Source organism: Zootermopsis nevadensis, unplaced genomic scaffold, assembly GCF_977971745.1.
Source record: "Zootermopsis nevadensis isolate Lab colony 2312 unplaced genomic scaffold, Znev_1.0 Znev_ptg000022l, whole genome shotgun sequence".
Lineage (NCBI taxonomy): Eukaryota > Metazoa > Arthropoda > Insecta > Blattodea > Termopsidae > Zootermopsis > Zootermopsis nevadensis.
Window position 1 is genome coordinate 19,037,650 of NW_028259154.1, and position 17,952 is coordinate 19,055,601.

The 17,952-nt window shown below is 36.9% G+C and overlaps 1 protein-coding gene across 2 annotated transcripts; it reads left to right on the top strand.

Annotated features, from left to right (window-relative positions):
• Positions 1-18: 18 nt before the first annotated feature.
• On the top strand, positions 19-16,982 carry LOC110834295 (gamma-tubulin complex component 2). Of its 2 annotated transcripts, XM_022073277.2 has the most exons (16): positions 19-272; positions 846-1,010; positions 1,441-1,645; positions 1,753-1,954; positions 2,040-2,183; positions 3,310-3,593; positions 3,855-4,031; positions 5,466-5,640; positions 6,727-6,877; positions 8,367-8,620; positions 9,171-9,342; positions 10,629-10,803; positions 11,676-11,819; positions 13,448-13,537; positions 14,778-14,956; positions 15,983-16,982. In XM_022073277.2, the coding sequence occupies exons 1-16, from the start codon at positions 220-222 to the stop codon at positions 16,074-16,076; spliced, it is 2,664 nt and encodes an 887-aa protein (XP_021928969.1). In that variant the 5' UTR covers positions 19-219; the 3' UTR covers positions 16,077-16,982. The 2 variants fall into 2 exon arrangements, with proteins under 2 accessions (XP_021928969.1, XP_021928970.1); XM_022073278.2 differs by lacking the exon at positions 13,448-13,537.
• The last annotated feature ends 970 nt before the right edge of the window (positions 16,983-17,952 follow it).

Sequence of the window (17,952 nt, forward strand, 5' to 3'; positions counted from 1 at the left end):
CGTTGTTGACATTACTCATGAAATATTTTTTAAACAGTTTTGTAAATTAACATTGATAATTTGAGTTTATTATATTCCCCATAGGTATCATTGAGATTTTATACGTTGGGCTCCCTGATTTTAAGCCGTGCGCAATGCGTTGGTGCTCTAAATAACATGGATGATAATATTCCTTAGGCGGTTATTTCTGTAATTTTATTATAGTTATTCAACGTAGCAATGAGTGAATTTAAAGTTCATCACCTGGTGACAGAGTTAATAGAACATTTAGGGTAACTAAAGTAAACCTTTTTTATTTTGATCTGTAATTTTATCTGATATGTCATACTAATAGCTTTTCATGCCAATTGCAGGTTCACTTTTGTGTATCATTCTTTAGTTCTAGTGTATTTCAGTGCTCCATATGAAGCGTCGAATTTTTAACTCTGAGTATAAATCTGAAACTAATTAATTAATGTATTCCCTGGGACTTTTGGGGGGTTGACCTCTGTAATTAGGTTGCTGCCCTCAACTAAGTTTTCCAAATTTTTTGTAGTATGATGGGCTGTGACATTCAGTGTTAGCATTGTGTAGTATTCAGTAGGGAACCTTCTTGTTTGTTTAAGAATACTTTTTTCATATATATTTTTAAAATCTGATGCTTGTCATTTCACTGTTTGTAAGTTTCATTAGTATACATATTTGCTAGATGTGAACAAGTGCTTCATTTACAATATTATTGGTCTTGGATATGTCAGATTATTTGAAATTAAGTGTATTTGTATGTTTAATGTAATATGACATGTTCTACATCATTGGCTTGTACTATGATGGATTTGTGAAATCTAAACAAATTATAATTCCAGCTCAAATGCTTCACCTGAATCATATGTTGAGAACCTTCAAAGAGCTGGTACAACCACAGTGTCTTCATACAACCATGCAACACAAAACTGTGTTAGGCAACTTGCACAAAATAGCCCAAATCGTGAGAGCTTCATTGAGAAGTATGAAGAATTAAAAGCTAAAAAGTAAGATGTACTCTACAGATTTTATTAAAATTAGTTTGTGGGACATTTATGATGAATATATGAAAGGGATTATATATCTTAATATTATTGTGACCACTTGTGTCAGTTAATGTTAGATTAGTTTAATAGTTAAGACTAGTAACACCTAAATTCAGTGACAGGTATATATGGTCACTGTACTGTGAAGTTGGTCCAGAAGGAGTAAACATTATATACACTATTTTGTGTCTTCTTTTCTTTGTTTGCCATCTAAGGAAGAGAATGTCACCAGGTCTTTAACATTGATGTTAACTGGTTGTTGATCTTTACTATGGCATGTATATAATATTTTACACCAATTTAATATAACAGATTTACTTGTATTATTTAATGCACTAATGTGAATGTCATGTTTTAAAGAAATTGTTAATAATTGAATTTTCAATTACAGCACTGATTGTCTTCGCCCTTTTATTCAGTTACTATCAGTAATCTCAGAAGACAGGAAATTGAAAGAATATCTGGAGAAAAATGCCAAGACTGCATCCACAAATTTACAGAATTCTCAGACCTCTCAAGCATCAGTAGGGAGCATTAGTGATCCTTTAAGAGATTCTGAAATTGTAGAGAAGGTAACTACAGAGGATCTGCCTGTGGTAAGTTTCTAGAAACAAAATTGCAAACCAATGTTAAGATTGTCATCTTTGTAGATGATACATAAGATTTTGTAATAATTATGTTTGTTCGTGTTTGCCAAACTCAGATTCGTAGTCGCCTGCACAAGGAAGTGGAAATAGCTGAAGAAAAAAGAAGTTTACCTTTAAATAAAGTAGAGACACAAGAAAAGGCACGGCATCCCAATTACCAGTCACCAGTGATGCCAAACTGGAATTCTGTGAGACCTAACATGAATCTGGATTTTGTCACACATCATAGTGGACCAGTACCATTTGCTGCTCCTTTAGGTAAGAGAAGCCAGGCCTGAATTTAGAGATTTTTGGGTGTGTGATTTTTGGTGTGTGTGAAATAACTTTATTTTGAATCTTGTAGGAGCAATTCCAGTATGTTCTCAAGAAAGTATGGTGATAGAAGAAATACTGTTTTGTCTTGAAGGAGCTGAAAGTGATTATATTGTTCCAAATCCTCTTCGGGGTCTGTATGAAACAAGAGTATTCAGCATTAGTGAAAGTATTGGTAAGTGTAAAATGAATTCCAGAATAATCATATATATCTGTCTGATTCTGTAATGAGGCATATTAACCCTAATCCCTTCAGTGTTGTTAAGCCTTGACATTGTGAACTTATTGTTTATATTGTTCATTGAGGTTTATGTGACAAAGATTTTGGTTAGATGACACATACAAAGCTCTGAGTAAAGAAGCAATCTGTCATGTTTTTTCATTATGTTGAATCATACTTTTTTATGTTTTATGTGACTATGAGCTTCTTTTTTTGGGATAAGTAGTACTCTACTACATACCTTTATTACACTGAATTCAGAACAGTTTTTGATATGATATTTCATGGTGGTGAAGTTGTTGATGACAGTTACAAATATTACAGAGGCACTCTACATCAGTGGTCCCCCGCTTTTAGGGTGCCCGCGTTGTTACAGAAAGAGGTTATACTGAATAATGAAGGCCATTCAGCCATGAACATTTTAAAATCAAAGCGCAGATCTCGACTTACCGACGCCCATCTTGATGATTGTTTGTGAGCAGCAACATCATCCTACACTCCTAAATTTAAAAAACTGGCCGTTGAAATGCAGCGCCAGACATCACAATAACTTCCCACTTGAGTAATAATAATTGTACTTATAAACTACGTATTTTTGATTGCATGGTTTCTTGTATCATTAAACATTGTGTTGTTTTGTGTATTATTTGGTGTCCATATCTTATTTGTCCAGAGAAAAGAAAATTTGGCTTTGTTAATTGGTTGGTGCCCGCCATGATCTCATAAACTCTCAAATGTGCCCGTAGGCACAAAAAGGTTGGGGACCACTGGTCTACACCAGTATTTAGCAGTCATCTGAAGATGTCTTACCACTGAATTACTTTAACTTATGCCCTAACATTTATCACTCTGTTCCAACAAGAGTCCTAAATTAAGTGACTATAACATCAGTAAATATTTGCTACCCAAGACAGAAAGCTTAATACACCATACAGTTGATATAAAAAAGAAAGTGATCTTTTTCTCCCTAATCTGAATGTTGTACGTAAACTGTATCTCTGTTCTTTCTGGTAATATTTAAAAATAAAGATACAATAAATGTTAATGTATTTCAGACATGTCTTTAAGTTTTTTATTTCAGATCCTTCCCTGCATGAGATGGTGAAACAGATTTTACCCCTTGCATCACATTATTCTATGGTGATGCGATTCATCCAAGAGAAGAGCCAGTTTGAGTGTGGACAAGTGAATCATGCGCTCACAGCTGCCATGAATACCCTTATTAAGGATTATATGGTGCTGGTGGCTCAGTTGGAGACTGCAAATCGCAAAGGCAATTTTTCCATACACAAACTCTGGTTCTTTATTCAGCCTACCCTTCACACAATGGAAATTCTGGCAAATATAGCAAGTACTATTAGCAAAGTGAGTAATCTCCAGGAAACTGTACCTTATTTCTGGAACAAACTATCATGTATTTAAAGTAAATATTTCAGCCTCCTTACCAGTCCTATAGAAGAAAATTCAGGTTCTTATGTTTTTGGCTTCGAACAATAAAAATACAGTGTACTGTAAGTATTAACTGATCATCACTCAAGGAAGACTGTACCATGATATTATTATGGATAAATAATATGAAAGCAAAAGCAATAAATATGTTAAGCTGACATTTATACATTTTTCTAGTCTGGAGCCAAAGGTGGTAAAGTGTTAAGCCTGCTACATGAACGGACCTCAAACTATATTGGAGATCCTGCAGGTCAAGAACTGTGTTTGTATCTAACACAAAATGCATGTGTACCTTACATGGAAATATTAGAAAAGTGGGTGTACAAAGGAGTAATCTCTGATCCATATGAAGAGGTGAGTTGCAATTCCATCGCTGAAGTTGATATGACAATACATAGTAATAGTGTCTGTTTTTATTTTTCAAGCAGCGTTCTTTCTGTCTCTGTTAGAGCCACCTAAACATTTAATATGTGTTTGTTCAGTAAGTAAAATTGTATACCATTGGTTTTATATGATTTTATTTTGAAGATTTCTGTCTTCTGGGTTGTTGCGCTGTGTAGTCTGGTCAATGTTAACCAACGTTTCAGAATGAATATTCATTGCCCTGATGACGGAGGCAGTATCACCTCTGAAATGTTGGTTAACATCGACCAGACTACACAGCGCAACAACCCAGAAGACAAATATTCATACTCACTGGGGTGATTCATCCCCCTGATGACGGAGGCAGTATGACCTCTGAAACGTTGGTTAACATCGACCAGACTACACAACGCAATAACTCAGAAGACAGAAATCTTCATACTCACCGCTGTGAAAACCTCAAATCTTACTTGTTTTTATTTTATCTCTTAGTTGTAGATGAAACAAGCAGTGTGGATATATTATGTGGGAAGAATAGGTATTAATCTAGAAAGTTTCCAGATGTGCTGTATTATATTTGAATACAGTTGATAGTGTGTCCTTCAACAAAAAAAGCTATAATGGAAGACTTCTGTATTACTTTAGCATCAACCTCACCATCTTCCACCATATTACTGTTAATATTATCTTTTATTTTATTTTATTTATACCTGCAAACTTCAGACAAGATTGTGTATAATCTGTGGAAAGCAGGAGAAGAAAAAATTACAATTTTCTTTCCCGCAAAGTAAACCACCTCCACTCATTTTGCATAAAGAAAATAATTTTCTTGTTTGTTTAACCACAGATTTAACATGAGTAATGTTTGTGATTATCCTCACTTCTTAAACCATGCCTGGGGTATGGCCCTGACCACTGATCCCCATCTAGTGCCAGAGTTAAGAATGAGTAAGAGTTATACCTCCTCTCTTAAACGCATACATACATGGTGTGTAGTGGGACAGTTTTTTCTTTGTGCTGTTCTTTGAAAGAGTGATGGGATAAAACTCTTACCTAGACCATCATGTCCATTATACATACTGGGATACTTGGAACAACCCGTTCTTCAAGTGCCTAAGCACTGCTGGTCCCAACGTTTTGTTTGCTTGATCTATCGACATTCGGTAGGACTCCTTGGATGAGGGATCAGCCCGTCGCAAGGCCTCTACCTGTACACAGGACAGCACGACGCAGAAAAACGCAGACAAACATCCATGGTTTGAGTGGGATTCGAACCCACGGTCCCATCGACCAAGCAGCACAAGGCCCATGCCTCAGACCGTGCAGCCACTGCGGACCCCCACTGTACATAATCATCTTCTATTCTTATGGGACATTTTAAATATTTCCATAAAATAATCTGCTTTTAACATTTGCTTTGTACAGTTTTTGGTTGAAGATAATGAAGTAATTGAGAAGGAGGAATTGCCTTTTGACTATTCATCTGATTACTGGGAGAAGCGTTACGTTATCAGACGTGAGAAGATTCCTGTTTTCCTGGAGAGAGTGGCTGACGTAATTTTACTCACAGGAAAATATCTGAATGTCATACGTCAGTGTGGTAAGTTGACATGTCAGACAGATATTTTAATAATTATCTGTTTATTGTCACACATAATTGGAAAAGACTGTGGACCACAAGTCGATTTTTCACCATTGATAATAGATAGTATATGGTAGTAAAGAGAAATTAGATTGTTTTATATTTCTTAAACATAAATAGAAGTTTCTAAGGGAGGGAGGATTTCTTTTGTCACTTCTGTTTTATGACTGAGTAGGCTCAGTTCTTTCAGAATGGAAAAGATTTATGTGATTGGTATTTTACAAACTTGTGTTTATATGGAGACTAAGTGGTCAGAGTTAATTGGAAATATTGCTGAATATTGCACTGTCTCAGTTTAATGATGTGCAAATGTATTATATACATTCCAGACCAACTGTATATTGTTGAAGCTACATCACATTATTAAATTTCCATTAATTTTACTCAGTGTTTAAACATGACTTTAATCAGATATTAATTTTTTCAGTAACCTAAAAATTGGATATGTTAATGGTGACTGGGAAGGCTTCTTTGAATCTTTGTAATAACTTTGGTCTGAGTAACTGGAATTCAGTTGTAATTGTATTTGTTTACTTGTCATGACTCTTGTTTTAGGCACCTTCACAAATCTTGAAGGTTTCTGTCTTCTGGGTTGTTGCGCTGTGTAGTCTGGTCGATGTTAACCAATGTTTCAGAGGTCATACTGCCTCCGTCATCAGGGCCTGATGACGGAGGCAGTATGACCTCAGAAACGTTGGCAAACATCGACCAGACTACACAGCGCAACAACCCAGAAGACAGATATCTTCATACTCACTGCTGTGAAAGCCTCAAATCTTCACAAGTCTTCTTCTTGAAGGCTTATATCAGCATATCAGTGTTTCACAACTGTGTTAATAAGTTCTAGGGTGGCTACCAGGTATTGATACTTTTCAGCAGTTGTTTCACATTCACTTCATGTAGAGTCACTTATATACTTGGATTCACTGTTAATGTCACTAGTGCAGAATGCCTCTTTATGATGTGCAGTTCATCAGAATTCACCATAATTGAAATACATAACTTGAACTTTCATCATTGTTCTTTTAACATTTTTGTTCACAGGCAAGAATGTAAAATCACCACAGGCAGAGGAAATTGTGTACACAATTAAGGAACGACAATATGTGGAAGCAATTGAAAAAGCTTACCGCTTTGCAAGCAAAACTCTTCTAGAGCTTTTAATGCAAGAGAATGATCTGATGGGCCGATTGCGGTATGTAATGCAGTATATGGCTCAGTATGTTTAAAACATAATAAGAATTATATTCAAGTATTTTTGCAGATTTGCTTTCTGATGAACATATGCCGTCAGAGGCATCGTTAGTCATATGTGATCTTATGGGTAGTGACACCATGTGGTGACCATCTGCAAGACACATGATGTCACAACCCAGAAGACCATCGACTTCTTCACGGTTGTGAGAGTCTCAAATCTCAGAAAGTCGTCATTCGACTATTAAGAACCTGGAGTGAGGAATTTTTCCAAGTTGTTTGTAGTGGTAGGAGAACAGAAAACTATTTAAAGGAGGCCAATTGTCATTTTCTTATTTTGAAGATACAGGTGGTAGATAGTAATTACAGTATTATTCCTACCCATAAATTATTGTAATGTCAACATTGAATTTTCTTTATACTTTCACTTCCAAATTGCAAGCCTTCAAATACAGATCAGTTAGTAAAGTGATTTTCTGTGGACTGGATTTGCCATAATTATGAGATAATGGTCTCTTCTTGTTCTTGCATGTGAAACATTCAAGCTTGAATTACATTCTGTTATCTGAAATGTTAAATGCTGGGTGTTAAAATAATCTTAAGGCAGTATCTATCATAAAATCTAGTGAGGAGATACTGAGCATTTCACAACTCTTTTTAAAGTTGTGCAAGAGGGATGTGGAAAGTTGGTGTATTAGAGTGGCCCCACATGCTCCGGCTTGCCGGAAGGCTTACATCCCTGAAGGCAAACTGGAGCGTGTGTGGTGAATTTGGCCGGAAACCGAGCCTCCGATAAATCTGCATTTGCTTGATTTCTTGCTTCGAGGCTTACTGAATGTTTACAAGTCGTAACGTGTATGGGCAGAGACGAGGGTAAAGGCAAGGCTTGTAGCATTTAGTCATCTCAACCAGCCGCCGAGAACTTCAAATCCTTGTAGTTTAACTAAGTTAAACTAAGTTTAACAGTTCAAAATATGTGTCCTCATCCATTCGCAGGTAGTTTTGCCAGTCTGTCGGCTCTAATCGAATTTCATTCAACAAATTTATGTGAGAATATTTTGACCCATCTATCCAACTTCTGACGCACTTAGAACGTTTCAACTTTCTTTTCTTTTTCAATATTAAAGTAACAGCAAGACCGATTAAAATTGCGTCGTCTTCACTGAACATGTTGTAGCATCGACTGAAGAATAAAAAGACTGATCACAAACCTGCCACAAAGTCTGTATGTATGTGGACTCTCAGAGGTTTGAGGCTTACCTTCCGGCTTTAACTTGGAAGGCTGGCCTTCCGGCAAGCCGGAGCATGTGTGGCCTCCATTGGACTGTGCATGTTTAGAAAGAAGTATATTGAAGCAGATTTTGTCTTGTTTAATTGATGAGATAAATGCTACAGTACTTTATGTTTCATGTGCTTAGACATATGAATTAGTTCCTGTTACATAAGATGGACTTTTCAGGAAGTGAAAATTTATTAATTAATTGTTTTAGGTCAGTTAAGCATTACTTCTTGCTGGACCAAGGGGATTTTATAGTTCAGTTCATGGATTCTTGTGAGGCAGAATTGAGCAAGAACATCGATGATATTGTTCCGACACGCCTTGAATCTCTGTTGGAGTTGGCACTTCGAACATCAGCAGCAAATGGAGATCCTTATAAAGATGACATGCGGACAGAACTTCTTCCATATGATCTCCTGTTCCAGATGTTCAAAATTCTTAGCATAGAAACTCATGAAGAGAAAGGTTAGTGTATACTAATGTCTATTATGTGACTCGGTGGAGCAAAGTGTTTATTGAGAAGTCAATGAGCTAGTAAAGAAATTACCTGCCTTTTATGAAATGTGAAGATTCATTTCCATGTTTATAGCAGCTTGCAATGTCTGAGGTCCTGCCTATTATTTTGAACCATGCTAATGTTTTGTGACGAGTTGTTTGTCCACCATCAAACCTCCAAGTTGGAAGACTACCCCTTGTTAGCTCGCTGCTACTGCTTATTCAAGGAAATAAAATTAATGGTTGCAAAAGCAATGTTTCTATTGGAACTTCATTGGTGCATACTTTTCTTGTCTTATTTTGGGAAACAGTTATGAATTTGTACAATTTTGTTTGCTGACTTTCTTTGTTAACACAATTATGATTCTTAGTTTCATAAAAAGTGTTAATGAAATTAATTGCAGATACAGAAGACTTGCCAAATGGTAAAAAGTCAAATGCCGTATTTACTCGCACAGTTTGTGCCCTTTTCATACTTCCTGACTTTGTAATGAGACTTCTGCATTGGTTTGGTTTTCAGAATATCGTTTACCATCAGACAAACTACATCTGCTTGGTTTGGAATCATTCTGTTTTGGTTATGAAGTAAAGTGGCCAGTTTCACTTGTTCTGAACCGTAGAGCTATAGCTTGTTATCAGATGATCTTCAGACATCTTTTCTACTGTAAACATGTAGAACGTCTTTTATGCAGGTAACAAGAATTTTATCACTACTAAATTGTGATTGTTACAAATTTTTTTGCAAAACTTGTTGTCTTATCTCAAAGTACAGATATGGAGCAATATACTTAAGCATGAATAATTGATGCACCTTATTAAACTGAATTTAATTTAATTGATATTAGTTCTTAACCCATTGCACTTCAGCCTGAATAGAGACTGCCCAATGAACCTGTATTGCGTAATACAGTGGAACTCCTTATTTACGCTTTTCTTGGCATTGATGAGAAATGATGTGAATTGTGGGAAAGTGTAAATTGCAAGAAGCGGAAAAATTATAATCTCAATACATAAACCTTCACTTTAACCCTTCATTGGAATGCTTAGCAATTAATGCAGGTAAATTACTAAGCAATGAATAAACATTTTTACAACATAATTTCTGCAAACTGAATATATATGTTGTGTAACTTCAGCTTTTGGGGGCGAGTCATGTTGAATGTTAACAATTATCCAATAGTAAGATTTGAGGTTTTCACAGCGGTGAGTATGAAGATTTCTGTCTTCTGGGTTGTTGCGCTGTGTAGTCTGGTTGATGTTAACCAACGTTTCAGAGGTCATACTTCCTCCGTCATCAGGGCGATGAAGATTTCTGTTTTCTTCAATTATCCAAAATTTAGGCAAACATTGCAGTTGCAGTTTTCAGGGTAGAGGTGGAGGAAATATTTTCCTGTGGAATGTTGGTTACCATGGACAAGACTATACAGTGTTACAACCCAAAAGACGACAGTCTGAACTTTTGCCACCGTTGTAACTAAATCTCAAATGTAACTGGTCCAAATTGAATAATGTTTTACACTGAACTTGAGGTCTAAATACAGTTTTAGATATATTTGGAAAAATACTGAGTAGATTAAATAGTTTTCAGGGTAGTATCTGTAGCCTGTAAAAAGATGAGTATTTTGTTACTTATTTTAACTAATACGTTATTTACAAGGTAATGATTGCCATATGCTACAGTGGTCTAATGAGATACCCCTATTACCATATTCCATATACTGTGAATATGTTATGAAATTATCTTGGACATCACTGAAATTACTTGTGAATTTTTTAATTGAAGTGAAATATCATGTGAAGGTTATTATCCTAATATGTTTTCAATACATGTAAATTGATTAATTTAATTAAATATATGCCTGAATTAAGAAATTACATTATGAATGGCATTCCTTTGTTACAGAAAGAGATTATTACTTAAGCACTGTGTAATTATTTTGATTTATTTATATTCCTCTTTGATTTTGGATAATTTTAGGGTATGGATATGTAACAAGGTGGCCAAGTCATTTGCCCTTCGAGCTGCAAAGACGTACGCATCGGCGTTTGCCCTCCGTCAACGTATGCTCAACTGTGTGCAAAATCTTGAGTATTACATGATGGTGGAAGTAATTGAACCCAACTGGGTTACATTTCTTGCCAGCATCAACAAGGTAAACCATGTAGCACTCTTTCTTCAAAACCGGGGGGGGGGGGGGGGGGGGGGGGGGGGGGGGGAATTTAACTGTCCTATGCCAGACCACAAACTATCAATTTGATTCCTCATGAACTGTTGTTTCCATGGTATTACTAATATTCTGTTGTTGGGATAGCAGTATTACAGATGGTCTCTTATCACTACGTTCTCCAACCAAAATTTACACATCCATTGCCCATTTCAGTTTATGATTTAATTATTAGACTACTAACAATTTGTGATGAGACAGACCTGTTCAGATCAGTTGTGTGTCTAACCATATACCCCTTTTAATACTAAATTTTATTGTTCTGTGCACATTTTAATTAACACCAGTAAAAAGTTTGTCCAGCTATGTGCTGTAAAGGCGCTTGGGATGAGTAGAGGTATAGCTCCTCTCTTTCTTGACCTCAGCACTAGATGGGGGTGAGTGGTCTGCATCACGCCCCGGACAGCTTTACCCCCGGGAAAGGACCCCGGTACCCATTGTAGAGGAGGCTGGGTGGGCCCCAGAGCTGGTCTGGACACAGAGACTAGAGGTAACATCCTCTGCCCTCGTCGGGGATCGAACCCCAGTCGTCCAGCCCGTAGCTAGTCACTGTACTGACTGAGCTATCCCGGCTCATAATTAACACCAGTATGACTTTAAAATCATTTGAATGACTTACTCAAGACAGAATCCTCTGAATCTATTGGAATCTAACATTGGGCTGTTCTTATGGTCAGTTGTAATGTTCGTAGACCTACACTTCTGAGAGTTACAATTTGCTAATAAATGTACTATAGTTCTGTGTAGAATGGAGTACCATATTAAATGAAGCTTATGTTTCTGAATTATACTGTATTTAGGTGAACAATGTGGATGATGTACTTGTGTGCCATTCAGACTTCCTGGACAATTGCCTTAAGGACTGCATGCTTACGAATCCTTCTTTACTGCGTACCGTGAACAAACTCATGGCCATCTGCGTTCACTTCTGCCACTTCATACAGGTAATACACAATATTTAACCAAGAATTTTCTTACTGATTTACTTGGTCATCTTACAGGGATCTTAAAGACATTCTTATATGTATAGCTATTAATTTTTGTTAATACAGTTATATTTGCATAAAACCAAAAAGAAAAATATTCAGATTATAGTAAAATATGGCTAAGAAATAATTAAAATGATCACTGTTAGTTTGCTTATGATCTGATATCAGTAGCGTGCCTTTTCACAGAAGATACGTTCACTTTACTTTTAATAGGTTAATACTGTGTGTGTGTGCTTCTTCCATATCTTACATGTGATCCCTAATTCTAACTTTGCATGCAGTTAACATTAATGAGAAATCTGTTTTCATGTTTGTCTTTTGGGAGTCCGCATTGGCCGCGTGGTCTGAGGTGTGGGCCTTGGGCCGCTTGGTTGCGGGGACCATCGGTTCGAATCCCACTCAAGCCATGGATGTTTTTCTGTGTTGTGCTCTCCTGTGTGCAGGTAGAGGCCTTGCGACGGGCCGATCCCTCGTCCAAGGAGTCCTACCGAATGTCCATAGATCAAGCCAACTAAAAAGTTGGGGACCCGTAAAAGGATACCGGAAAATGTATAAAGATTGTTAAACCGGAAAAAGAAGAAGATGTTTTGTCTTCTGATTAAACATTTTGGAAAGTAGATGAATTTGGGGTGTGTGTGTACTTCATGTTTAACACAACACATTGTTAACATAGCTATATCCTCATCATTATTATATTAATTCAATGAATATAACTGATATATATCTAAGGTTTGTGTGATCCTAGTACCTTTGTTTTACTTGATATCAGTCGGCCACACTTAGCCTATTTCAATATGACAATTGCATTGGCTTGCAAATGCTGTACACGAGAAGGATCAGACTGCTAGCTGGCGATGCTGTTGATTGAATACTGACATGCAGTTGTTTCATTTGGAGGCAATTTCTGATAGGAAACCACAGTGATTTCCATTGATGAATGCCAGTTCTTCAATAGCAAACATAAAATCATATTGCAAGTGATAAATGCAGGAATATTCGTGTAAAAGCAAAAATTGAGTTTACCTCCGCTTTGCACGTAAAGTAAAGCAAAGTTTGTCCCACTATATGCCATGCAGGTGCTTGGGGGGAGTGGAAGTATAGCTCCTACTCATTCTTGACCTCGGCACTAGATGGGGGTGAGTGGTCAGCATCACGTCCTGGCCGTGCTTTACCCCCAGGGAAGGACCCTGGTACCCATTGGATAGGTGGCTGGGTGGGCCCAAGGGCCGGTCTGGACGCAGAGGCTAGAGGAAAAATCCTCTGCCCTCGTCGGGGATCGAACCCTGGTCGCCCAGTCCATAGCCAGTCACTATACTGACTTTGACTTTGCACGTAGTGGAATAAAATGTGTTATTATGACCACCTTGATGTTGGACTGGTGAGTGTTAAGCAGTGTAGTGCCTGAAACCATTCTGATTTCTTCTTTACTGATACTCAGTACTGCAAATTTGTGTTAAATTATGCTATTAGTTGTTCTTTTATCAATATTAGATGAAAGCAGGTTCCTCTCTAACGTTCAGTGAAAGATTTAGCCAATTGTATATTCACTTGATGTTGTCTGTTAACGCTGCATTTTCATTCAGCATATGAGGAGGTACTATTTGGACGCTGAACTTACGTCCATGCTAGGACCAACTTATGAGGGCTATGAAGGCTCTGATGCTTATGCTGAGGTATCAGTCATTCACGCTTTATTCTCAGAAATTGAGCATGGAAGCAGGGTTAAAAAATATGCTAGCAATTCTTTTATTAATGTTGAGTAGTATTGATACATTTATGAGTTTTATGATCTTATGTTTTGTTAGAATGCTGATTTTTTATTAGTGCCCTTTTTAGTAGTCTTTGTCATTACTAAATTTTTCAGTTTCAGCCTGTTTCTCAATTATGCAGTGAACATGTTGAAGAAAGAATTTTGCGATCTTAGTATAGAAAACTTGTTACGGTTTTGTCCTGCATTGTAGATCCTGCTATTTTCTTAAAGCTCTTCCGTTTCTCTTCTGTATTTGTGAATATCAGCAGTGTTAAATGTCATCTGTTGATCCTGTCTCGTTATCATCCACATCTGCTTTAACAGTGTCTCAGAACAGTTTTACTATCTAAACTTAAAAGAGTATTTATTTTTATTTATAATTACCCTGTGTTATCAGATTGAAGATTTCTGTCTTCTGGGTTGATGCGCTGTGTAGTCTGATCAATGTTAACCAACGTTTCAGAGGTCATACTGCCTCTGTCATCAGGACGACGGAGGCAGTATGACCTCTGAAACGTTGGTTAACATCGATCAGACTACACAGCGCAACAACCCAGAAGACAGAAATCTTCATACTCACCGCTGTGAACACCTCAAATCTTACGTGTATCAGATTGCTGGCATTGAACTTCTCAGATTCTTTCATCATCATTGCATATTTTTCATGTATGAGTAGCTAAATAGGTGTTTTGGTTAATGTAATTTGGTGTTTTGTTGTCCCTCGTAGAATATTAGTCTGTCTTATATGAGAATATTTGACTGCACAGAAGCTGGGAGGACCATGGTATATTTCTTTAGAAATGTTGGGTTCATGCTCTGGCTAAAGATTAAATACTGTACTTTCTTTGCCTCATTCATGTAATTTATTCCATATTATTTGTTTCCCAGTAATAAGTCTACATACTCGTATTAGCTCATTAGTGTGGAATAAGACATGTGCAGTGTGTGTATGCCCCAGTTTTGAAAAGAACTGGCTCAGGAGATTTTATCTGGTGGTATTGCAGCTCCAAGATTTTAAAGTCATACATGATGAGTTACTTTAGCTTATGTGACTTTTAAGACCACATCATCATTATTTTTTCCACTTTTTGTGTTGTGGTGTTTTCATGGATGTGCTGGATGTGTTGTGATTTGTATTATTAACAGTAGTATTATTTTTGAAGGAAACACCGCCCCCATCGCCAGAACTTATGGGCAACGTGGCTGGCGAGAGTGATAGCTTTGAACAAAGCATTTCCAAGTTTAACTTGCAATTTACTGCAGTTCTTGTTGGCCTTCTGGACAAAATCTCAGAACTTGGCCGTGAAAACAACAACGAGAAAGTTCTCAATATTTTATACAGGTAAGGACATTTTCTGAAATGGGCGTGTAATACGCTCGTAACTCCCGTCATCGGGGAAGATTTCTGTTAAGTATGCAAAGTGTGATGATGAATAATTAATGCACTTTCAGCTATTTTCCTTAGTTTACGAGGAACAGTAAGCTTATTGTAACATGTCATGTGTTTATATCCTCACTAATAACATATGAACCATTGGACAGAGTTTTTGAAACTTGGTATGAACCAGTATGCCATTGAAGGCCATCCACCTGTGTTTCTGTTTAATCTATTGTTGTCTTTAAGACTACCATGGTGGCTGTGCAGACTTTCAAGGTGAGAGTAACAACACTTTAAGTAATAAAAGACTGTGGCACTTCATGTGGTGATAGATATTTTTGGATCTGATTGGTACACAAGAGGCACCACTTAATGGTACCTGCACCTTGTCGTGGTGGTGGGACTTGAGTACTTCAGTGATCCCAAGAGTTATGCTGGCGGTAGCATAGCTACTGGTAGGGCCTCCCTAGCCAGATTGGTCGAGGGGGAGAGTTCAGACTAAGACAGGTACCCTGGTCCTCCAGGTTGGGGGTTGGTATCAAGGCTAACAACCTTGCACCGTAAAAAGGAAGATGTTTCGAAACCTCGATCAAAGCCTCGGACAGATGGACCTAACAGAGGACCGAATGGAAGAGGAGAATTGAGGAGGCCATGGACCAATACGGACAGGAGAGCCATAGAAGAAGAAGAAGAAGGAGGAGGGTACACAAGAGGGTCAGAAAATATTGAGGCCTGTGATAAGAACTTAACTTCAGTGTGAAAATATATGTCTTCTTTGATGTCGGTTTGGTCTTCAGAGTTGTGGTGCCACGTGTACATGTAGGTAAGTACCAGTCTCCATAATGAGACTTGGAGACGGAGGAAATATGTCTGCCTGAAATGTTGGTATCTGTCTACAAGCCCACCAGCATCACAACCCAGAAGACCAGATCTCGTATGTCTTTTGAGTTTGGAATTTATTTTATTTCATGTACCATTTCTTGTTTCTAGATTGGATTTCAATACGTTTTACACAGAGCAACTGGAAAGATTGTGTGATGACAGATCTATGGTGGGTGGCGGAAAGGAAGAGACGTCAGGTTAAGTGCAGAAAGTAATAAATTGCTTATGTAATGAAAATTATTGGCTGACCTTAAGAATGTATAAAAGGCTATATATGGAGCTACTAGTGAAAATTTGTAGTAAATATATGGCAGAAGTTGTGTTTGTAATGTTATATGAGACAGTCAAATCTCCTGTTAGAATGTTTGTCATAAATTATTTATGTGCATCAAATACCACATTTCATCAGTCAGTAAGATTTTAATATTTTCCAGATGCATTACTTCAAAAGGGTTGTTTCAAGTTTCAGTCATGATTAATACTAATGATAAATTTACTATAAACTACTTTTTGAACCAGGTTTTTCATATTTATTTTTTGTGGTACCTTATATAAATTCTGAAGTGGAGTAAGTTAAGTAAGGTAAACAGAAAGGGCATTTAAATTGGCGGACATTGTTCCACAATATTCTGCATTTTGGTATTTTTACATGTTCACAAGATGAACAAAAAAATTTTGAAGTAGGTTGCATGGAGTGTAATACATGCATTGCAGTTTGGACCACACAGAGTGACCAACTTTACCAACTAGTGCAGACAGGGAGGCATCAAGCTATCCAGGTATGACAGTATAAAAATATAATGAGAAACGAATGTGCTGGAGGCATATTGAACAATACATGATATAACACAATTTTAAAAAAATAAAATTGTGTCTATGTTAAACTCCAATTTCTATACATTTTTCACATTAATCAAGTTTGAGAAGACAATATCATAAATGTCTCATGGCACCACTTATACCTGAAATTCAGTGTGAGCTATAAAACCTGATAATTGTATATTTTTTAATGATTCTACATGATTTTATACACATCTTTGTCTCATCTATGAATTTCATGTCTGTAGTGTGGTATTTAGGAGCTATAAAACGTGGGCTTGCAAAACTACTGATACTAATATACATTTTTCAAATAATATCAAACCACTTTTGCCTCTGCTTCCTGACAAATGGGTCAAGGTAAGTTGGTGAAGATGGTTGTTTTCCATTATTTATTATATAAACAGTACCTTGGCATTCTACAGAGATTATAGATTGACATTGAATGTTGTGGCCAAATGTGCTGTTTATTTTCATTTTTAGGAGGTTCCAGATTCAAATCTTGGCCTTATATTTTTAGCATTGCGTAGAATTCCTGGGTACTGTATTGAAGGCCTGATTTGAGTCACTGCCTGTGACATGTCTTTTCCTTGTTTACGTGTCAAAAGTCAAAGGTACATTAGTGTGTAACATGCATATATTCAATATTTTATTTTAAAGTGGTACAGAGTTGTAACTGAAGGAACATTCTTTAATTTGTGTGGGATATAGCTCATCATGCTGTCTGATTTTTGTCAATACATCCATTTGGAATCTGGGAGCATAAAGTAGTTTGAAATATGCCACAAGTTACCCCCAACCCCTATGTGACCTAGAAAGTATTTGTATACCTAAATTATTTGAGATTTAGGTTTTTGTTATGCCATATCTAAGTCAGTGTTTAATATTTTCTTTTATAATAAAGATTTGTGGTTGATGTTTTGATGAAGTTTTGGGCCCAAGAATGGAGTCTTTCAAATCTTAATTAAAAAATCGTTTCATGTGAGAAGAAGTGCCACGTGTGGGGACCACTTACGTTATGGTCGTAACTGTGTACATCATTTAATACAAATATGTATAAAACTTAAATTTATCGAATACTTTGGAGATAACCCATTACTTGAAGACCACAGCTAATAGGCTTCTCGTCTGCCACGTGAGACGTATAGATTAAAACATGGAAAGAAAACTAATATGGTGTGAACTGGATGAAATTGACAGGAAGTGGTCGAGTGGTGGGCTGTCATCGCGGTAATGAACCTTCGGCTTCCATAAAAGGA